General features: G+C 42.6%; 1 protein-coding gene across 1 annotated transcript in view; it reads right to left on the bottom strand.

Moving 5' to 3' along the window:
- Positions 1-7,839: 7,839 nt before the first annotated feature.
- The window catches only part of LOC120060086 (pleckstrin homology domain-containing family H member 1-like), a 61,253-nt gene continuing 44,881 nt past the window's right edge, over positions 7,840-24,211 (bottom strand). The window contains exons 21-31 of the mRNA XM_039009148.1: positions 21,553-21,729; positions 21,241-21,338; positions 20,793-20,970; positions 20,446-20,601; positions 19,824-19,921; positions 19,513-19,654; positions 19,202-19,392; positions 18,865-18,994; positions 16,262-16,345; positions 14,434-14,580; positions 7,840-9,835 (exon numbers count right to left, since the gene is read on the bottom strand). Coding sequence (XP_038865076.1) covers positions 9,635-9,835; positions 14,434-14,580; positions 16,262-16,345; positions 18,865-18,994; positions 19,202-19,392; positions 19,513-19,654; positions 19,824-19,921; positions 20,446-20,601; positions 20,793-20,970; positions 21,241-21,338; positions 21,553-21,729 — 1,602 coding nt within the window. The 3' untranslated portion in view covers positions 7,840-9,634. The remainder of the gene's footprint in view (positions 9,836-14,433; positions 14,581-16,261; positions 16,346-18,864; positions 18,995-19,201; positions 19,393-19,512; positions 19,655-19,823; positions 19,922-20,445; positions 20,602-20,792; positions 20,971-21,240; positions 21,339-21,552; positions 21,730-24,211) is intronic.

Genomic DNA, 24,211 nt, shown 5'->3' with positions numbered 1-24,211 from the left:
GATAGATAGAGAACTCATTTGTAACTGTGCCAGCATGGGAATCGGGAGGGATCAGCCAATGAAGTTGGAAGTCCCACCCAGTTGGCTACGTTAAAATGGAAGCCCTAAATGGCGCTAAAGTGGTATTTTGTCCACAAGAGGCCTCTATCATTCTCTATGGTGTAGCCCTACTAGACACTCTCAGTTTTATATGTAACCTTGACGATGGTAAGGTTTCTACGGTAGTGGTGCATGATGCAACAACATAGCCTACAAGAAAAACTCAAAACATATGAACTCAAGTTTAAGTTATAGGCTATGCAAAAAATAATGCCATGGTATTTGTTATAGAGCCCACAGTGGAGGTCATAATAGCCAGAAAACCTAGCGGTCAAACAGAGAAATGGTTCCAATCGTTTTTCCACAATATTTTTTTCCCATATGGAATTTTAGAAACAGTAAAAAATAATGGCTGTGTTTCGTGTAGGCTTACCCTGGCTTCACCATCTGACAGTCCGACACACAAATCTGGGTTTGGCGGATGCCAGGAGAACGCTACCTCCCCGAACGCATAGTGCCAACTAAAGTTTGGTGGATGAAGAATAATGCAGGTTAAGTGTGCCTTGAATTCTAAATAAATCACAGACAGTGTCACCAGCAAAGCACCCCCATACCATCACACCTCCTCCTCCATGCTTCATGGTGGGAACCACACATGTGGAGATCATCCATTCACCTACTCTGCGTCCCACAAAGACACGGCAGTTGGAACCAAAAATAAAAACATTGGACTCATCAGACCAAAGGACAGATGTACATAGGGCCACAGCCTCTAAGGTGCAGGGTTGAGTAACCGGGTGGTAGCCAGCTAGTGACAGTGACTAAGTTCAGGGCAGGGTACTGGGTGGAGGCCGGCTAGTGATGGATATTTACATGTAACAGTCTGATGGCCTTGAGATTGAAAAACAGATGCACCTGTACTGACCTCGCCTTCTGGATGAAGGTGAACAGAGGTGAACAGGCCGTGGCTCAGGTAGCTGAGGTCCTTCATTATGTTCTTGGCCTTCATGTGACACCGGGTGCTGTAGATGTCCTGGAGGCAGGCAGTGTTCCCCTGGTGATGTGTTGGGCAGACCGCACCAACCTCTAGACAGCCTTGCAGATGGTGCAGTTGCCATACCAGGCGGTGATTACAGGCCTTGTAATTCTGGCATGCATCAGAGGAACATGCCCATTATGGCAGAGTACTGTCCAGACCCGGGTTCAAATAATATTTCAAATATCTCAATTACTTTAACATACATTTGAAGTAAGTATTCCAATATTTTTTACAAGTAGTTTAGTATTTTAATGTATTTGGAAATACACTTGGAAAGATACTCAAATACACTGACTCAAATACACTCCCATGCATTTAACTCACATATTTGAAATAAGTATTTGAAAATACTCTCAAATAGGGTTAGTATTGGTTAAGTTGCTAACATAGCAAAGTGTGATACCTAAGCTGTCATGGGGTGGCAGGTAGTCTAGTGGTTAGAGCGTTGGGCCCCAAGCTGACAAGGTAAAAATATATCGTTCTGCCCCTGAACAAGTCAGTTAACCCACTGTTCCAAGGCCGTCATTGTAAATAAGAATTTGTTCTTAAGCTTAGTTAAATAAATAAAACATGTGTACAATACGTCGTTTTTGTAACAGCCTAAACATTACGAAACTTCTATTCGATCAAATAAGCCTCACATAATTCAACAGTAGACCTCCATCCGAAAAAGGGCCTATCTCACGCGGACAGATTTTGGGCGGAGTACTATCTTCACGCGGACAGATTTTGGGCGGAGTACTATCTTCTCGCGTCACCTCCTCTCTGTAAACGGATTCAATGGGTATGCCGTCATCATAGTGGGCGTGGAACACGTCTCAAGCGGCATAATAGTAAGTAAAATTATATAGCCTTCTGAGGTAAATAATGCTAAGGCTATAAAAAAAACTAAGAAAGGGTATTCAGTGTCTCATTACAACATATTTTGTAATGGGATGTAATTGTGAATCAAAATGACTGTTTTCTTAATACTCTCACCTTTTTAGAATATTGTCCCAGTATGCCAATCGCCTACTGTCAAACTGGGACACCCTGTTACTGTCAAATAATGGAGATTTTTTTTTGGGGGGGGGGGGGGGGGGGGTTGTGAAATACATGTTTCTTAACAGAAATCCATTTTTTAAATAGGATCAATTTAATTTTCCTCAAATTTGCTATCAGTTAGCTTGCTAGTGAATGCTAGTGTAGCTGGATTTTACTTAGAAAGATATTTCTTCACCAACATTAAAAAACCCTAGCAAGCTATATTCATAACCATACAGGTATATGACTAAACACATTATTTTGCTGTATTTGACTAGGGTTACAATAAAACAGTCATTGGAATTGTTGAGGGGTGAGGGGGTCTTTCTGGTTGCATTCTACGAAATGTCCACTAGAATTTAGTGTTGAGAATGTTGAGCTGATAAGCCTAAATGTATAATGAACAAAAATATAAACGCAACATGCAACAATTTACAATGATTTTACTGAGTTACAATTCATATAAGGAAATCAGTCAATTGAAATATATTAATTTGGCACTAATCTATGGATTTCACAAGACTGGACAGGGCCTGGGACAGCATAAGCCCACCCACTGGGGAGCCAGGGCCAGCCAGTCAGAATTAGTTTTTCCCCACAAAGGGCTTTATTACAGACAGAAAAACTCCTCAGTTTTCATCAGCTGGCCGGGTGGCTGGTCTCACACAATCTCGCAGGTGAAGAAACCAGATGTTGAGGTCCTGGGCTGGCGTGGTTACATGTGGTCTGCATGTGGTGAACATTCTTGCAGTCAGCATGAAATTGCACACTCCCTCAAAACTTGAAACATGTGTGGCATTGTGTTGTGTGACAAAACTACAAATTTTTGAGTGACCTTTTATTGTCCCCAGCACAAGGTGCACCTGTGTAATAATCATGCTGTTTAATCAGCTTCTTGATATGCCACATCTGTCAGGTAGATGGATTCTCTTGGCTAAGTTGAAATGCTCACTAACAAGGATGTAAACACAATATGTGCACAACATTTGAGAGAAATAAGCTTTTTGTGCATATGGAACATTTCTGGGATCTTTTATTTCAGCTCATGAAATATGGGACCAACACTTTACATGTTGTGTTTAGATTTTTCTTCAGTATAATTAATTAATTTAATTTATAGGCTATACAATTACTACATAATATAATTATAATCAAGTATGATGATATTAATAATACTAATTAAATAATAATACTAACAATAAATGACAATGATTAATGTTCCACAAAAATAGCTATTTTAAAAATATATATATTTCATTTGTACAAATTATTTTATTTTATCATTAAAATATAGAAATGACTCATATACTCTCATCTATTCTTCTTTACAATAAATAATTGTGTCCCATTTTGCCAATCAAGTTGTCCAAATTTCCCAATATTGGCTGAAAAAAGACAATATTTTGTATAGTGTAGTAGAGTTCTTAAGTTATTTAGAATGGTATCATGTTGGGGGTTAAGACAACGGGCTGAATCTGTAAGGCGTTCAAGAAAGCACATTTTCAGAAAGTGTCCCACTTTACCAATACTCACCCTACAATTTGGTAGACTATCCGCCCCCATTGTCGTAACCCCTATTACTAGTCTATTCAACCTCTCTTTCGTATCGTCTGAGATTCCTAAAGATTGGAAAGCGGCCGCGGTCATCCCCCTCTTCAAAGGGGGAGACACTCTCGACCCAAACTGTTACAGACCTACATCCATCCTGCCCTGCCTTTCTAAAGTCTTTGAAAGCCAAGTGAACAAACAGATCACAGACCATCTCGAATCCCACCGTACCTTCTCCGCATTGCAATCCGGTTTCCGAGCTGGTCACGGGTGCACCTCAGCCACGCTCAAGGTACTGTGCAGCCGTCTTCATCGACCTGCTCAAGGCTTTCAACTCTGTCAATCACCGTATTCTTATCGGCAGACTCAACAGCCTTGGTTTCTCTAATGACTGCCTCGCCTGGTTCACCAACTACTTCTCAGATAGAGTTCAGTGTGTCAAATCGGAGGGCCTGTTGTCCAGACCTCTGGCAGTCTCTATGGGGGTGCCACAGGGTTCAATTCTCGGGCCGACTATTTTCTCTGTATATATCAATGATGTCGCTCTTGCTGCGGGTGATTCTTTGATCCACCTCTACGCAGACGACACCATTCTGTATACATCTGGACTTCTTTGGACACTGTGTTAACAAACCTCCAAACGAGCTTCAATGCCATACAACACTTCTTCCGTGGCCTCCAACTGCTCTTAAACGCTAGTAAAACTAAATGCATGCTCTTCAACCGATCGCTGCCCGCACCCGCCCGCCCGCCTAGCATCACTACTCTGGACGGTTCTGACAACTGGACAACTATAAATACCTAGGTGTCTGGCTAGACTGTAAACTCTCCTTCCAGACTCATATTAAGCATCTCCAATCCAAAATTAAATCTAGAATCGGCTTCCTATTTCACAACAAAGCCTCATTCACTCATGCTGCCAAATATTCCCTCGTACAACTAACTATCCTGCCGATCCTTGACTTCGGCAATGTCATTTACAAAATAGCCTCCAACACTCTACACAGCAAATTGGATGCAGTCTATCACAGTGCCATCCGTTTTGTCACCAAAGCCCCATATACTACCCACCATTGCGACCTGTATGCTCTCGTTGTCTGGTCCTCGCTACATATTTGTCGCCAAACCCACTGGCTCCAGGTCATCTATAAGTCTTTGCTAGGTAAAGCTCTGCCTTATCTCAGCTCACTGGTCACCATAGCAACACCCACCCGTAGCACGCGCTCCAGCAGGTATATCTCACTGGTCATCCCCGAAGCCAACACCTCCTTTGGCTGCCTTTCCTTCCAGTTCTCTGCTGCCAATGACTGGAACGAATTGCAAAAATCACTGAAGTTGGAGACTTATATCTCCCTCACTAACTTCAAGCATCGGCTGTCAGAGCAGCTTACCAATCGCTGCAGCTGTACACAGCCCATCTGTAAATAGCCCATCCAACCAACTACCTACATCATCCACATATTTGTTTTTTGTTTTTTTCTGCTCTTTTGCACACCAGTATTTCTACTTGCACATCCTCATCTGCACATCTTTCACTCCAGTGTCAATTGCTAAATTGTAATTACTTTGCCACTATTGGCCTATTTATTGCCTTACCTCCTTACTTCATTTGCACACACTGTATACAGACTTTCTATTGTGTTATTGACTGTACGTTTGTTTATCCCATGTGTAACTCTGTGTTGTTGTTTGTGTCACACTGCTTTGCTTTATCTTGGCCAGGTCGCAGTTGTAAATGAAAACTTGTTCTCAACTGGCCTACCTGGTTAAATAAAGGTGAAAAAGAAATAAAAAGAATATTACATTTGTTTTTTATAACCATTTAAATATTCAAATAAAAGTATTTGTTTTGGGCTGTGTATTAAATACACATGTGCAGTGCATTCGGAAAGTACTCAGACCCCTTGACTTAAATTGATTAAATTATTGTTTTCCCTTATAAATCTACACACAATACCTCATAATGACAAAGTGAAAACTGTTTTTTAGAAATTATTGCGAATTTATAAAAAATAAAACAGAAATACCTTATTTACATAAGTATTCAGACCCTTTGCTATGAGGCTTGAGCTGCATCCTGTTTCCATTGATCATCCTTGAGATGTTTCTAAACTTGATTGTAGTTCACCTGTGTTAAATTCAATGATTGGACATGATTTGGAAAGGCACACACCTGTCTATATAAGGTCCCACAGTTGACAGTTGCATGTCAGAGCAAAAACCAAGCCATGAGGTCAAAGAAATTCTCTGTAGAGCTCTGAGACCGGATTGTGTTGAGGCACAGATCTGGGGAAGAGTACCAAAATATTTCTGCAACATTGAAGGTCCCCAAGAACACAGTGGCCTCCATCATTCTTAAATGGAAGAAGTTTGGAACCACTAAGACTTTTCCTAGAGCTGGCTGCCCAGCCAAACTGAGCAATCGAGGGAGAAGGGCCTTGGTCAGGGAGGTGACCAAGAATCCAATGATCACTCTGACAGAGCTACAGAGTTCCTCTGTGGAGATGGGAAAACCTTCTCTGAATACATTTCATTTAACCCCAGGAAACACACCCACTGGGTAGCCTACCAATTTAACCAGGGAGTTTTTGTTCAATTCGTTTTTCTGTTCATTTCTTCAAAGTAATCCCTTTAAATATGGTGTACCTTTAATTAGAATTTGATTGGCACAAGACTATAATGTAGACTATGGAGAATGCGCTCAGAACACAGAAAGATGGCCATGAAAACATATGTATATTGGTCTCTGTTTCAGAACCCATGGACAGATGGGTTCTGAAAAAAAAAAACTCAGATTTGACACATTATTAATGTTTAGGGAAAAATCACGGATCCTACTTCATGGAAAAAATAAAGCTTTTACGTACGAACCCCAAAAAGTTGGTTTGATTCATTCTGAAAGTTGCCACGTTCAGTTCATCAATGGTACCATTGGAAGTAATGTAGCCTACATTATATTTATACTATGGAGAATAGTATGCAATGGTATGATATAATAAATATACCCTAATTGCCTGCACTGATCATGGAACTGTGTGATGGCAAATGCCAAGTCTTGTGCCATGCGTCAAGTTCAAAGTTCAGGTTTGAGCGCCATAATGAGCTCCATAATGATTTATTAAGCTTACATGTCCACATGAGTTTTTTTACTATAATTTGTATTTGGCCTAGTATCCACTATTACTTGACCCTCAGCCAAAACCACAAGGACGTGACAGCGTTTTACAGAGGAAAGAAATATAGGTTGGCTGAATCAAACAATGTAATGGAATGATACTAATGCAGGGAAGGGAACAAAAACTACATTAAAAGTTATATATAAATGCTTATTACATAAGGCCGCTACTGATAGCGGGTAATAATATTTAATATAGCCTATAGCCTACACATTTAAGGAAACAGGAACATTTTACCCCCATGCATAGGTTCAAGGTCAGAAACACATAGAGACAAGTGCATAAAAAAAGGGAAAAGTTCCATTTACACATGCGTAACTTGGGTCTGAATTTCCCCCATAGGGCCTAAAGCAAAAAATGCTATTTAAAATCATAAGGCTAAAATAGAGACAAACACATACGCAACGTTACGGAATGGCCAAACCGACAACAAGCTTTGCTTCCATCCTCTTCAACAGAGAGCAAAAACAATGACAAACAATTGTCTTTTTCCTAAGTTGGCAGTGTCTAGTAAATACAACAACAAAAATCCTATTAGAGTAACTACAAAACATGAGGTTTTCAGAAATCATTCAATTAAAAGAGAAAGATTTATAGCAATGCTGTTGGCAGGAAAACATCATTACCACTTTGACCCGTTTGGATGAAACAAATCAGAGCAACTACCATCCTAGCTACCAAACCCCAGCTACGTCAACATGCGCACAATGCATAGCCTACTGTACATCACACTGGCACATTTGCCAATGTATGGGGATAGTCTGGGTGTAAAAAAAACAAGATAAGAACAAGCGTATTGTATTCGCCAGTATGTTTGGAGTCTTTCGAAATGTTTCCTAGGTCAAAGCCATGCCAAATTCCATCATGCTGTATATAAGCACTTTCAACGTCAACATATTTTCCAATCAGGCTATAAATGTATGATTGTTTCCACATTGAGAAAGAATTACGGGGCGCAATGTCCCTTGAAAGTGGAATTGAAAATGTATCACACAAAACAGTTGTGTAGATTGTACGGTTTATTTGATTTAAGACACAGAATCTCATAACAGTTAAGCACATCGTATATAATCTGTTTCATTGACCTAACATCCCAAATTCACAAATCATACTGCATTCATACAGTGTAAAACTGTCAAGTTAAATTATTCAGCTACTTTAGACAAAGTCATTGTCAGTTTTTCCAGTTGAAAACCTAACAGTTCTGCTAAACATAATTTACAGCAAACAAAAAAAGACACAAAATGCTGGAAATGAAATAAATAAGTACAAAAAACAAGTGGTTTGATCCAAAACAATTCAAGTCACTAATAACATTTGAATATCTGTAATCGTACCAGTCGTATGTGGCTGGACCTCTCCATGTAATCCGTCCTACCTGGCTGCGTTCTCATTACCTTCCATTGTATTGTATAGTCGTAGCGTTATTCGTTTACATTTGTGTTGCTGTTGCTGTTCCTGTCCATTAGTGTTCCGTATTATGTCATGTTCTATGTTTTGTGTGGACCCCAGGAAGAATAGCTGCTGCTTCTTCAGTAGGAACATGCCACCCAATGACTTCATACATCTGACAGACACATCATACATTATATTCCATCTCTATTCTTCACTATAATCTTTAAAAAAGACTGATAACCATTATGTGGTCCAAATGGTTATAAAAACATTGCTTGGTCAGAATGGTACAATCATCACTTGTTATTATACGTTATAGAGCTTTGATGGTTCCTCCTCAGGCCCTGGCCTGGTGTTTTCTAGAAAAGTCAAGACATTTTGTATAATTGTTTGATGAAAAAAAATCAAGTACAATTTGATTTCTCGTATATTATAATTATTTTGTACTGGTTTAATGTTAAATAACGTTAGTCCAATCCACATTAGGTACCAAAGAGCCAAAAGAAATCAACAGTATTTTCCTCTTTTTTTAAACAGCCTTTTTCCCTTAAAAAAAAGACAGTGGATGCATTGCAAAGGGAGCCCTTTTCCCTATATAGTGCACTATACAGGGAATAGGGTGCCATTTGGCATACACTGTCTGGAACAGACAAGGGTGGCGGTGTGGGAGAGTTAAGGTTTAAATGAGGGAGAAGCTGCCAGCTATTAAGGTTATTTCTCATTGTATAGATAATGGCCAGACTGCCAAGGTCAACAAGTTGTGTGTGTGTGTGTGTGTGTTGGTCCTTTATGCTGATCCCACACTGTAAATCTCCTTTTTCAAGGCTCAATTGTTTTTCAAATAGTCCCCAAACGTGAGCATATTTTTGTAAATTAAGCAGAGGTGAACACTCTTGTTACAGGAATAAATACAACAATTTAAAGACTAAAACACAAACATTCGAAGAGCGACATCTTCATATGAACCACAAACGATATCCTCTCCCACTTCTTCCGACTAACTGTTAACCCTTTGATCTATTGTCCCTTCCACAAATGACGATCTCCCATTCATCGTGGTTAAACAGAAATGTCATATGTATATGCAACAGAATCCACTCCCGGCCAGAGGGAATGAGGGCAAAATAAAACAATGGCCATTTTCAGGTGTAACGTAATGTATGTGGAGCAAAATATCTTCTGTACCACAACTCCCACAATACCCTGCAGTTTCTCAGTCCTGGATCATGTTCAGTAGGGTACACTGTCGCAAAACCATTTGAAATGGAAAACAAAAATGAGCATTTCTTATTTGACAAGTCCAGGTATAGATCCTCCTTGTTTCAGTCAGTTTTCTTCCATTTATTGGCTAAGGAACTTGACCCTGTTTTTCCAAAGATGCACTGGAACAGGGGGTTGATTGTGGTTTCTGTATTCACAGTAGAGTGGGTCCTTTGGTTGTGTAGGTCATGGAGGGAAAGTGTCTACTATCCACGTCCCACATCTTCCCGGCCTCAGCCCCATCCCCACGGGGCCCCAGAGGGGAGCAGGGTCCTGGGGACTGGTGCTGGGCCCCAGGAAGGACGGGGGTCCAGTAGTTAATATAGTTGGCCATTAACAGAGTCAACTCCAGGATCTGGGAGGAGAGAAGAGGGATGGAGGACAGGAGGAGGAGACCGTGCAGGGGAGAGAGAGGAGGAGAGAAGGAGAAGACGGGAGAGGAGAAGACAGAGTAAGGAGGGGGAAATTGTTTAACCATTTGAAATGATTGAATTTCATTTGATCCAAGGGAGCTGGATGCCCATTTGCTCACATTTAGAAGTTCAGTTTAAAGCCAATGAGAAAACCATAGAAATGACTTGACTTGACTTCCTGAATACAGCAGGGCCTTATTAGCAAATTGACTCTACTGTATGCTTAGGCCAGGCATCAACCCAACACAGATTAACGAATGGTGGCTCAAGCCAAAATCACCTTTTAAAGTCAATTTCAGTGCACTGGTCATTTATTTGCGTTTCTTTGAATCGCTCCCTTTGGCTCCTCTGAGGCAGAACAGATCAAATAAAATCGAGGATCAACCTGCTTTCTACATCTGCCCAAGGCAGTGGAGGGTAACTATTATATCACGTAATATGAGATTTTATCCAAAGCTATTTAAGGTACAATGATGTGATCCCTGTGGTAATTGAACCCATGACCCTGGTTGCTGCTTGTGGACCGCGCAACACAGCAGGAGCTCACCTCCTACTTTTCACACTGGCTTTCTGCATAGCAAGATCCTATTGACTGACTGAAAGTTGGCAGAGCTGTTGTGGTCCATGATGATAATTATCCACTAATCGTTTTCACTGACCACTTGCACTTGGCCAGAGGTAAAGCCAAGCCTACGGTAAGTCTTACCTATAGAAATACACTGAACATTAATATAAACGCAACATGTAAAGTGTTGGTCCCATGTTTCATCAGCTGAAATAAAATATCCCAGAAATGTTCCATATGCACAAAAAGCTTACTTCTCTCAAATGTTGTGCACAAATTTGTGCATTGCGACCGTGATATACACTACCGTTCAAAAGTTTGGGACACTTATAAATGTCCTTGTTTTTGAAAGAAAAGCACATTTTTGGTCCATTAAAATAACATCAAATTGATCAGAAATAGTGTAGACATTGTTAATGTTGTAAATTTCTATTGTAGCTGGAAACGCCTGATTTTTAATGGAATGTCTACATAGGCGTACAGAGGCCCATTATCAGCAACCATCACTCCTGTGTTCCAATGGCACGTTGTGTTAGCTAATCTAAGTTGATCTTTTTAAAAGGATAAGTGATCATTAGAAAACCCTTTTGCAATTATGTTAGCACAGCTGAAAACTGTGTCCTGATTAAAAAAAGCAATAAAACTGGCCTTTTTTTTTTTTTAGACTAGTTGAGTATCTGGAGCATCAGCATTTTTGGATTCGATTACAGGCTCAAAATCTCCAGAAACAAAGATTTTCTTCTGAAACTTGTCAGTCTATTCTTGTTCTGAGAAATTAAGGTTATTCCATGCGAGAAATTGCCAAGAAACTGAAGATCTTGTACAATGTTGGGTACTACTCCCTTCACAGAACAGCATAAACTGGCTCTAACCAGAATAGAAAGAGGAATGGGAGGCCCCGGTGCACAACTGAGCAAGAGTACAAGTACATTAGAGTGTCTAGTTTGAGAAACAGACGCCTCACAAGTCCTCAACTGGCAACTTCATGAAATAGTACCCGCAAAACACCAGTCTCAACGTCAACAGTGAAGAGGCGACTCCGGGATGCTGGCCTTCTAGGCAGAGTTGCAAAGAAAAAGCCATATCTCAGACTGGCCAATAAAAATAAAAGATTAAGATGGGCAAAAGAACACGGACACTGGACAGAGGAAGATTGGAAAAAAGTGTTATGGAAAGACAAATCTAAGTTTGAGGTGTTCGTATCACAAAGAAGAACATTTGTGAGACGGGCAGAAAAAATGAAAAGATGCGTGGTTGACGCCATCTGTCAAGCATGGTGGAGGCAATGTGATGGTTTGGGGGTGCTTTGGTGTTGGTAAAGTTGGAGATTTGTACAGGGTAAAAGGGATCTTGAAGAAGGAAGGCTATCACTCCATTTTGCAACGCCATGCCATACCCTGTGGACGGCGCTTAATTGGAGCCAATTTCCTCCTACAACAGGACAATGACCCAAAGCACAGCTCCAAACTATGCAAGAACTATTTAGGGAAGAAGCAGTCAGCTGGTATTCTGTCTATAATGGAGTGGCCAGCAGTCACCCGATCTCAACCCTATTGAGCTGTTGTGGGAGGTGCTTCAGGAAGCATGGGGTGAAATCTCTTCAGATTACCTCAACAATTTGACAACTAGAATGCCAAAGGTCTGCAAGGTTGTAATTGCTGCAAATGGAGAATTCTTTGACGAAAGCAAAGTTTGAAGGATACAATTATTATTTCAATTAAAAATCATTATTTATAACCTTGTCAACGTCTTGACTATATTTCCTATTCATTTTGCAACTCATTTCATGTATACATTTCTAAGTGACCCCAAACTTTTGAACAGTAGTGTATAGTCTAATAGGCCGACACAATAAGAAGACAGACACAGTGGCAGAATAAATTCAACCACAACTTTGTTTCATCACAAAACCGTAGAGCAACCTCTGTCCGGTGAAGTCCACAAAGCATATTGCATGTAACAAACAGTTACATGACCTACAGCATGGTCAAGCATGTTAATGTTTCCGACATTTCAGACCACTAAACAACTAACGTTATTGATTTAGAACCACGAGGTTACCGCAAGTCGCAAAGAAAACAGGAGCTGCCTCCACTATTCCAGCACCATTTCAACATCATCAAATCATCTCTGCTTAGTCGAATACAGTGACAACTAACAGATACCAAAAACAATTTAGTCCAATCAACGTAAGCTAAATATGACGTGGCTGTCCATGTTTCTGATTTCTGTGTGCATTCGTGTAAGTAGAAAATAACATATAGACCCACCCTACTTGTAGAGAAACGCCAAGGCTTTCATGTTGACGAAACGGTCTCTATCACTCTGTCACACAGTACACGCTTTTATTTTTTATTTTTATCGAAGGCTACCTGGCAAAAATGTTTGGTCGATAGCCTAACTTCCTTTCATGGGCAACGTTAGCGTTTGCCTTCTACATCTAGCTACATATTGAACTTCCATCCTCTCAGGCCAGGGGCACAATGTATGAATTTATGATTGGATCAGAATTACCATTATAATCATTGGCCAGTATGGAGAATTAGTAAATCCAAATCCCTATCTCCATCTATGGCTAATTTAGGAAAGGGACAATTTTAGCTGGCTGGCTAGCTAGCCACTGGAGGACAACGAGCTGCAACAGTTCAAGTTGTTTCTGTCAACGACGTATGCTCTCGATGCAATGTGATAGGAGTTACGCCAAATCCAAACTGGCTTGCCTTGACACTTTTTTTGGTGGGCCAGGACCATTCACAGTTGAGCTCACTCAGTTTAGCTCAACGCTGATTGGGTATTATTTTATACTTTATTTGTCAAGGGATCCCAAATGCTCGCTGGCTTCCCTTGCATTCAATGCTACGGGTGGCAACAATGTCATACTCATTATGACCAGACAGCATCAGATAGATGGCCTACACATACAGAAACAGAGGGGCGCTGTTTTGCTCACTCGGATGCTTTCTCCGGTGAGATACATTCAGACTCATGAGAATTTAAGGGAAATTATGAACCACGGGGAGACAAAAGATTAATTATTTGGTACATTTTGGGGGGAAGCCTGGCTTCCCTTGGCATCCATGAATACAAACCACTACCCAGTTTTTCCATAGCCTGCATACTCGCCAGAAATGTCACCCATTGAGCATGATTGGGATGCTCTGGATCGACAGCGTGTTCTAGTTCCCGCCAATATCCAGCAACTTCGCACAGCCATTGAAGAAGAGTGGGACATTCCACAGGCCACAATCAACAGCCTGATCAATGCTGCATGAGGCAAATGGTGGTCACACCAGATACTGACTGGTTTTCTGATTCACTCACCTACTTTTTGTTAAGGTATATGTGACCAACAGATACATATCTGTATTCCCAGTCATGTGAAATCCATAGATTAGGGCCTAATGCATTAATTTCAATTGACTGATTTTCTTAACTGTTACTCAGTAAAATATTTGAAATTGTTGCATGTTGCGTTTATATTTTTGTTCATTATAGAATGAAATAGAATATATAATGTTTTTATGGCCTTGCCTTGAGTTAAGACATACTGGAGACTAGGTAACCTTACATTGGGTTTAGCAATAGAGACGACTAGGTAACTTTATCTTGGGTTTAGCAATAGAGACGACTAGGTAACTTTACCTTGGGTTTAGCAATAGAGACGACTAGGTAACTTTACCTTGGGTTTAGCAATAGAGACGACTAGGTAACTTTACCTTGGGTTTAGCCATAGAGACGACTAGGTAACTTTACCTTGGGTTTAGCCATAGAGACGACTAGGTAACTTTACCTTGGGTTTAGCAATAGAGACGACTAGGTAACTTTACCTTGGGTTTAGCAATAGAGACGACTAGGTAACTTTACCTTGGGTTTAGCCATAGAGACGACTAGGTAACTTTACCTTGGGTTTAGCCATAGAGACGACTAGGTAACTTTACCTTGGGTTTAGCCATAGAGACGACTAGGTAACCTTACCTTGGGTTTAGCCATAGCGAAGACCAGTTTCTCCACACTCTTCTTCCCTCCACCCTGCTCTTTGGTCTGGCTCACTACCACCATCAGGTCGTCACGGCAACCGCCAAAGGTGATCACTGATTGGTAGGAGTACATGACCAGAAGGTGCTGTAAAGGAATGGATGATTTATTTCAGTTGTTTAAATACAGTACCAGTCAAAAGTTTGGACACACCTACTCATTCCAGGGTTTTTCTTAATTTGTACTATTTCCTACATTGTAGAATAATAGTGAAGACATCAAAACTTTGAAATAACACATATGGAATCATATAGTAACTATTAAAGTGTTAAACAAATCAAAATATATTTTAGATTCTTCTAAGTAGCCACCCTTTGCCTTGATGACAGCTTTGCATACTCTTGGCATTTGTTGTCTTCACTATTATTCTACAATGTAGAAAATAGTCAAAAGAAAAGAAAAGCCCTTGAAGTAGGTGTGTCCAAACTTTTGACTGGTACTGTATGTATGTGAATAGGAAAACACATGGTACCCTTTTGACTTTGATGGCTCTGATCTTTTCACGTTTGGTTTGTTCGGTTCAGTAGTGTAAGAAGCCGTTAAATGAAAATACCACTCAAAAACAATATTTTGGTATTTGTTTAATTAGTCCACTGTTGATACTGTCCCAAAATGACGATGCACAACACATCATACTGTGACACTTTCTGTATTTTGAAAGTTGATTGCTGACATGCAAAACATTTTGGGACTGTATCAACAGTGGACTAATGAAACAAGTACCAAAAGATCGTTTTTGAGTGGAATTTTCCTTTAAGTAATCTGTCTCATCTCTCTTCCTGGTACAGGCCAGAGGATCCTTTCTTTGGGAATTGGCTTCTTGTTATTGTTTTCTCAAGAGGCAAATTGAGCATGAACCATTGAAGCAGCCAGACATCATTTCTAATGCTTTATTGTGTTTTTTCCTTATTTTCTCCCTAAGAACTAGTAAATGTATTGGAGCATGAAAGGACGCCATATCAGAAATGACAGAGGAATACGGCTAAGATAATTATAGTGTTTTAACATTGTTTATATCTCAGTCAGCATTTTGATCTCTGGGTAGACCCAGATCTGGTTTCATATACTATTTGAAATCTTTCAAATACTTTGGCCCTTTTCTCTAGACTGCCTGGAGAACCAGATGGGTGGGATTTGCACTTTTGGGTCATTTTTATTGGTTTTATAAACCCAGGCAAGGTTAATCAAGCCCAGCTTAAGTATTTCAAATGCTTTCAAATAGTATTTGAATTGAACCCATGTCTGGTAAAATTGTAGGCCAGCAGTTTCTGTTTCCCTGTGGGGATCTGGTGTTTCAAACGCTACAGTAGAAAATCATTCCAGACCAGTAGATCAACAAGCTTCTGCCCCTGTGGTCTGGCAACAGGCAGACTGGTAAAGAGAGAAGAGAAACCCCAAACCTTAAGTGCTCCGAATCTAAGCTAAGATTGTGCCCGATTAAAAAAGGAATTAGAGAATACCAAACCATACAACTTTGGTTGGATTCTGAAAGGTTGTTGTCTTTAAAAAAAAAAGTGTAATGAAGGTAATTAATGGTTGAAATATGATGTCATTATCTGTTCAAGAGCTTTCTTCTGATGGTGGTCCTCTGACCACTGACTGTAGGTATTGAATCAACGAAACACGCCCCCCCTTGTGGCCACTTTTAGTACCAGTAATGCCACATGGTTGGATTTTGACTCGCATGCATACTGTTAATAATCACTTATTCCATGGTAAATGAGCTAATGAAGCAGACATATAAACATGTAGATAAACAGACACTTACCATGGTATAGTCAAGCACACACAGTCCATCCTCATTGACGGCTAGCCAAACCTGGGACTGCTCCACAGACGAGGGCGGTATAGGCTGCAGACAGAGACGGAGGAGAGACGCAGATGGTATACAGAGACAGTAGGTCAAGCGTAAAGTTTTTTATGTCACGTGCACAAGTACAGTGAAATGCCTTTCTTGCAATCTAAAACTAAACAATGTAGCAATCAATTTCAATGTAGCACTAAAAATAACATAAGGTAGAACAAAAACACACAAGAAATAAAAATAAGAAGAACACGAGAAAGCAAGAAGCTACACTACATGACCAAAGGTATGTGGACACCTGCTCATTGAACATCTCATTCCAAAATCATGGCCATTAAAATGAAGTTGGTCTCCCCTTTGCTGCTATAACAGCCTCCACTCTTCTGGGAAGGCTTTTCCACTAGATGTTGGAACATTGCTGCGGGGTCTTGCTTCCATTCAGCCACAGGAGCATTAGTGAGGTCGGGCACTGATGTTGGGCCATTAGGCCTGGCTCACGGTCGGCGGTCCAATTCACCCCAAGGGAATTGGAAACACAGAATTGTCTAGAATGTCATTGTATGCTGTAGCGTTAAGGTTTCCCTTCACTGGAACTTAGGGGCCTAGCCCGAACCATGAAAAACAGCCCCAGACCATTATTCCTCCTCCACCAAACTTTACAGTTGACACTATGCATTGGGGCAGGTAGCGTTCTCCTGGCATCCGCCAAACCCAGATTCGACTGCCAGATGGTGAAGTGTGATTAGTTTCCACCACTCCAGAGTTCAATGGCGGCGAGCTTTACACCACTCCAGCCGATGCTTGGCATTGCGCAAGGTGATCTTAGGTTTGTGTGCGGCTGCTTGGCCATGGAAACCCATTTCATGAAGCTCCCGATGAACAGTTGTTGTGCTGACGTTCCTCCCAGAGGCAGTTTGGAACCTGGTAGTGAGTGTTGCAACGGAGGACAGACGATTTTAACGTGCTACGCGCTTCAGCACTCTGCGGTCCTGTTCTGTGAGCTTATGTGGCCTACCACTTTGCAGCTGAGCAGTTAGACGTTTCCACTTCTAGACGGTCCCTAGACGTTTCCACTTCACAATAACTGCACTCACAGTTGACCGGGGCAGCTCTAGCAGGGCAGAAATTTTACAAACTGACTTGTTGGAAAGGTGGCATCCTATGAAAGTGTCATGTTGAAAGTCACTGAGCACTTCTATTGCCAATGTTTGTCTATGGAGATCGCATGGCGGTGTGCTCGATTTTATACACATATCAGCAACGGGTATGGCTGAAATAGACGAATCTACTAACTTGAAGGTGTGTCCAAATACCTTTGTATATTTAGTGTATATACAAGGTCAGTTCCAGTACCATATTTACAATGTGAGGGGATACTGGAGTGATAGAGGTAGATACTGTATGTATAGGGGTAAGGTGACTAGGCATCAGGATATATGATAAACAGAGTAGCAGCAGCGTAAATTATGATTGTATGTGAGTGTGTGTGCATGTGTGTAGAGTCAGTATAAATGTATGTGCATGTTATGTGTGTGTTGGAGTGTCAGTGTGTGTGAGTCCTGTGAGTATGCATAGAGAATAAAGTACAAGGGTCAACTCAGACAGAGGGTAGTGCGTACGGCCCAGTACATCACTGGTGCCAAGCTTCCTGCCATCCAGGACCTCTATACCAGGCGGTGTCAGAGGAAGGCACTAAAAATTGTCAAAGACTCCAGCCTCCCTAATCATAGACTGTTCTCTCTGCTACCGCACGGCAAGCGGTACCGGCGCGCCAAGTCTAGGTCCAAGAGGCTTCTAAACAGCTTCTACCCCCAAGCCATAAGACTCCTGAACATCTAATCAAATGGCTACCCAGACTATTTGCTTTCACCCCCCCTCTTTTACACCGCTGCTACTCACTGTTGTGATCATCTATGCATAGTCACTTTAAATACTCTACCTACATGTACATACTACCTCAACTAACCGGTGCCCCCGCACATTGACTCTGTACCGGTACTCCCTGTATATAGTCTCGCTATTGTTATTTTACTGCTGCTCTTTAATTACTTGTTACTTGTATTTCTTATTCTTATCCGTATTTTTTTAAACTGCATTGTTAGTTAGGGGCTCGTAAGTAAGCATTTCACTGTAAGGTCTACACCTGCTGTATTCGCGCGCATGTGACTAATAAAATTTGATTTGATGAAGATTTGATTTGAGATGGTCCGTGCAGCCGTTCTGTTAGCTATTTAGCAGATTTATGGCTTGGGGATAGAAGCTGTTCAGGAGCCTGTCGGTGTCAGACTTGATACACCGGTACCGCTACATATATATCGGTGCTACTAACGGTTTCAATAGGAAGGGGCTATTGTCTGGGTAAATACTGAAACACTTGGCCTTCCAAAAAGAGGAAAGAGGACAGAAACATTTATTTGATTATAGAGAGACCTTCCAAGTCACTGGAGACACAGATTCAGCAAAAGCTGGAAACATACAGTACAGACACACTATGTTGGACACTTGCAGTAGAATACACATTCAGGAACGCGGTAGAGGTTGTTCAGTCTACTTGCATCCCCACTTACCTTAGCACTGAAGAGCTTGGCACCGAACAACGGCCACTTCCTAGCGACGGTCAAGTAGATTCTGACACACTCTGAGGCACTGCAGCCACGCAGGACTGACCACTTAGTGGCCAGGCGCTCTGATAGGTCTCTGAGGGGAGTTGAAGGAATAATTAGTCTGTCTGTGTCTGTATAGGTATCTTTATCTGAGTATAATGCGTGCACGTGGCCAGTATTGCCCGAGTTGTCCCATGCTGCAGTCCTGTTAAAAGCGGTTGGGGTAGAAGCCTGTGTCTTACTTTATCTGTCTGTGAGGGTAATGCATCACCTGAGCTGGTCGTGCGTATGGGCGTATTACCTGAATTGGTCCATGGTGCAGTCCTGTTTGTAGCGTTTGGGGTAGAAGCGCTCCAGGGCCTGTACGAGGATCTGTTGGGTTTTGGGATGAGGGGAGTTGCAGCTAGGGGAGATCTGTTGGGCTTTAGGCTGAGGAGAGGAGCTACTGCTGGGGGAGAAGGGTGCCGGACGGTCCAGGTCACCATGTTCTACCTGGGGAGGGAGAGGGTGTGATGTGTAATAAAAACACATTTGTAGTCAATTGAATTGACTACGAAAAAAAAAATTTGGCAGTTCCCATAATGCCCCTCTCCTTACCAAAGCAGTACCAACCTGAGCCATGAGAGCAGCCACTTCCAGAGCCAACTCCTTGTTGATGGGGAAGTGTCCCTGGTGGACCTCGTCATTCACCTGGTATGCTAGCAGGAGGCGCTCACGGTCCGTTTCCCCTTTAGCCTGGGCCCGGAAACACAACCTACACAACAGACATCACAATGGTTAACGCATGATGTGTGTGTCACTGAGTGATACGTTATTCGTAAAAATCCAATCAAAAGTCCGCTGGTCTGCACCTCGTCATCCATTTTGGGTGTCTTCAGCTCAACAATGAACACATCAAGGAACTAAAACAAGGTAAAGCCTACCTGCTCTTGTATGTCAGACGGACGATGCGTGTCCCCTCATATTTCCCAGGATGCAGTTCTTTCAGGGCCTGTTCCCACTTGGAGATGACATCACAGATCTGTTGGCAGAGGTGAGAGTTAAAAGATCAATTAGTTAATTGTCTTCTACTTTGGAGCCAGGAGTTTTCCTGACCATGCAAACTGACCGGGCAGACCCATTGACATAGATATAACACTCATTACGGATAAAACCTGTTACAACATGGACATTGCCATTGAGTGCTTCCACCATTTTAATGGTGGTCACGTGGGTGGGGATTCCTACGAGTTGGGCGCAATCAGCCAACGAAGAAGAAGACAATTGACTACTTTACAATGGAGATATCCTCAATGGCGCTGCCCATGCTGTCACAGATGCTATAATGGCCCAGATAAAAAGATGAGTCCTCTATCTATCTCTACGGGCCGACCCTGCTCTCTTGTACATTATTCCCTGTTCCCTGTTCTGATTCCAGTCTACCCGTCTGTTTACTGCCTTATACTTAGTTGCGGGCACTAAAAGGTTTGATTGCGTGGTACTGGAACAACTGCCACAATGCATCTGCAGGTATATAATCACAAGTGTATGTTAGTCCACACTGACCTTGACGCTGGGCTGTAGGCAGTGCTCCAGGTCTTTCCCTGAGGGGTCGTCAGTGAAGAGGGCGAAGCCAGACAGGTGTGGTTTCCTCATGCCCACCCTCTGGGTCAGGGTGGTCAGGAACTCGTCTACCGTGGTTGAGCCATCGAAGCCTACCACCTAGAGGACGGGAGAGGAGAGTGTGACTTCTTAAATGATTGGGTGTAACAGAAAGTGTGCTTATTCATAGTTTATTGACCATTGGTCTGCACTTTGCCGACTTTTTGTGTGTGCCTCTCCATCTTCCCGACTTGGTAGGTGTTTGATTGTTCGCGTGCTAGTTGGTTGCGTGTCTGTGTTTAGTGGGTTACCTGGTAGGTGTTGTTCATAAAGTGGACAGGGATGCTGAAGGGTAGTGAGTGGTGGTAGGGATTCCTGAGTAGGATGGACAGGATCTCCATACGTGACGGTTTGGCCTCTCGCTCCCCGTTCTGTAGGGTACGCTCCACAGACCTCTGACAGTACACTGCATACTTCCCCACCTCACTCCTACAGACACACACACACACACACACACACACACACACACACACACACACACACACACACACACACACACACACACACACACACACACACACACACACACACACACACACACACACACACACACACACACACACACACACACACACACACACACAGGATCATCAACAATGATCCTACTATTCTGTAGTTGGATTATCTTTGACGGTGGGTTATCATTAATCGATTGGTTTGTGTGTGTGTGTGTGTGTGTTCGTGCATCGCTGTGTGTACCTGGGGTCTGCATGACGCTGCAGATACTGTCTGAGGTACCACAGGAAGTGTTGCTGAGGCAGAAAGAGAGCCACACACACAGACAACAGCTGCCAGCACTGAGGAGAGGAGAACACACTATTCACAACAACTCATACAACACTAAAGCAACCAAGCGTAACATTTAACAAGTGACAGGAAGATCTGCTCACCAGAACCAAACTGTGCTAACTCTGACATTTTCTTACCAGATGGTGCTTTTCGACACACAGTGGATGTGTAACCAGGCCAGCCATGCTGAGTAGTGGAATGGGGTACCAGTCTCTAACATACCTGAGTGAGGGAGTAGTTGTGTGGCGTGCGTCGGTTGGTCTGCTTGATCAGCTGACAGTACATCTCGTTCTGGAGCTCGGAGTGCGTCAGGCACACCTGCAATGCATTCTGGGCAAGGGATGTGTGGTAGTCGATGGAGGGAGACTCGACCAGCACGTTGATGAATAGCTGACAGGACTGAAGAAAGGAGGGATAAAGAGGATAAAGAAGGTTTTACTTGCAATGATTGTGATACATGTAAACTCACTAAACTCTCACTGTCAACTGTGTTTATTTTCAGCAAATTTAACATGTGTAAATATTAGTACGAACATAACAAGGTTCAACAACTGAGACATAAACTGAACAAGTTCCACAGACATTGAATAATGTATCCCTGAACAAAGGGGGGGGGGGGGGGGGGGGGGGAATCAAAAGTAACAGTCAGTATCTGGTGTGGCCACCAGCTGCATTAAGTACTGCAGTGTATCTCCTCCTCATGGACTGCACCAGATTTGCCAGTTCTTGCTGTGAGATGTTACCCCACTCTTTCACCAAGGCACCTGCTAGTTTCCGGACATTTCTGGGGGGAATGGCCCTAGCCCTCACCCTCCGATCCAACAGGTCCCAGACGTGCTCAATGGGATTGAGATCCGGGCTCTTCGCTGGCCATGGCAGAACACTGACATTCCTGTCTTGCAGGAAATCACGCACAGAACGAGCAGTATGGCTGGTGGCATTGTCATGCTGGAGGGTCATGTCAGGATGAGACTGCAGGAAGGGTACCAAATGAGGGAGGAGGATGTCTTCCCTGTAACGCACAGCGTTGAGATTGCCTGCAATGACAACAAGCTCAGTTCGATGATGTTGTGACACACCGCCCCAGACCATGACGGACCCTCCACCTCCAAATCGATCCCGCTCCAGAGTACAGGCCTTGGTGTAATGCTCATTCCTTCGACGATAAACGTGAATCCGACCATCACCCCTGGTGAGACAAAACCGCGACTCGCCAGTGAAGAGCACTTTTTGCCAGTTCTGTCTGGTCCAGCGATGGTGGGTTTGTGCTCATAGGCGACGTTGTTGCCAGTGATGTCTGGTGAGGACCTGCCTTACAACAGGCCTACAAACCCTCAGTCCAGCCTCTCTCAGCCTATTGCGGACAGTCTGAGCACTGTTGGAGGGATTGTGTGTTCCTGGTGTAACCCGAGCAGTTGTTGTTGCCATCCTGTACCTTTCCCGCAGGTGTGATGTTCGGATGTACCGATCCTGTACAGGTGTTGTTACACGTGGTCTGTCACTGAGAGGACGATCCGCTGTCTGTCCTGTCTCCCTGTAGCGCTGTCGTAGGCGTCTCACAGTACGGACATTGCCATTTATTGCCCTGGACACATCTGCAGTCCTCATGCCTCCTTGCAGCATGCCTTAGGCGCGTTCATGCAGATGAGCAGGGACCCTGGGCACCTTTCTTTTGGTGTTTTTCAGAGTCAGTAGAAAGGCCTCTTTAGTGTCCTAAGTTTTCAGAACTGTGACCTTAATTGCCTACCGTCTGTAAGCTGTTAGTGTCTTGATGACCGTTCCACAGGTGCATGTTCATTCATTGTTTATGGTTCATTGAACAAGCATGGGAAACAGTGTTTAAACCCTTTACAATGAAGATCTGTGACGTTTTGGGGATTTTTATCTTTGAAAGACAGGGTCCTGAAAAAGGGACGTTTCTTTTCTGCTGAGTTTATGTGTTGAGAAACAATATAATCAATGTATTTAAGGGTATAAGTTTAAGCAAGGGGTAGAATCGGTAGTCTTGAGCACATAATGAGTAGTTATTTTGGATGTATTTTAAGAAGGTTGATTTGTAGATCAGTGGCTCTGTGCAGTCAGACTGCGATGTCAATCTAAAACACCTGCAATGATATGTCAGCGTAATACCACCTTCCTACCAGCAGGCGGAGGCAAATACATACGGTTGTGAGACTACCCAACTCAGGTAGAAAAATTGTAATGAAACATGCAGCAACATGATGGTGTTTCCTACTTGGAGACTGATTACTATTCTAATGAAACCAAGTCAGGATGTAGCCGTCAAACAAGCCTGTCATGTCATGGCTGGAGGGCAACAAGAGAATGTTCACCGTCAGGATCAAGGCACTGTATAAATGAATATTGTGAAAATGAAAGAGCCTTTCACTAACCCAGTCATGTCAGATCAGGGACTATACTTCAAAGATGGGGAGGACAGAAGAGAAGGGTGCATGTTCAAAGTATTTGAACAGGAACAGAGACTTTAAAGGGTTGCGAGTGAGCTCAATTAATCCATTCCTCTATATATGGAACACCAAATCAGACAAAGCCACCCGAAATGTGGGGCAGAGGGAAAGCTCAGTAAAGCATAGAGAGAAGGGGAGGGGGGAGGCGGACTGGGCGACCGGGTTGAAAAGAGAGGAACAGGATACATCAAAATCAAGGTCCATCCTCCTCCAGATCCACTTCATTACCCCAGTCCCTGTCCCACTCCCTTCTCCCAGCTCCTTCTCACATTCACCGTGCTGCCTGTCTGTCACACTCCCTCCTCATTCTATTACATCCATCTACCGCCCAACAAGGACAAGTACAAGAAGAAAGGTTTGATTCAATCAGATGAGATGATCACCCCCATTACCTCTCTTCCATACTTCTAATG

Source organism: Salvelinus namaycush, chromosome 15 (assembly GCF_016432855.1).
Source record: "Salvelinus namaycush isolate Seneca chromosome 15, SaNama_1.0, whole genome shotgun sequence".
Classification (NCBI taxonomy): domain Eukaryota; kingdom Metazoa; phylum Chordata; class Actinopteri; order Salmoniformes; family Salmonidae; genus Salvelinus; species Salvelinus namaycush.
Note: the sequence above shows the minus strand (reverse complement) of the source record. Positions and strands in the feature narration are given on the sequence as shown.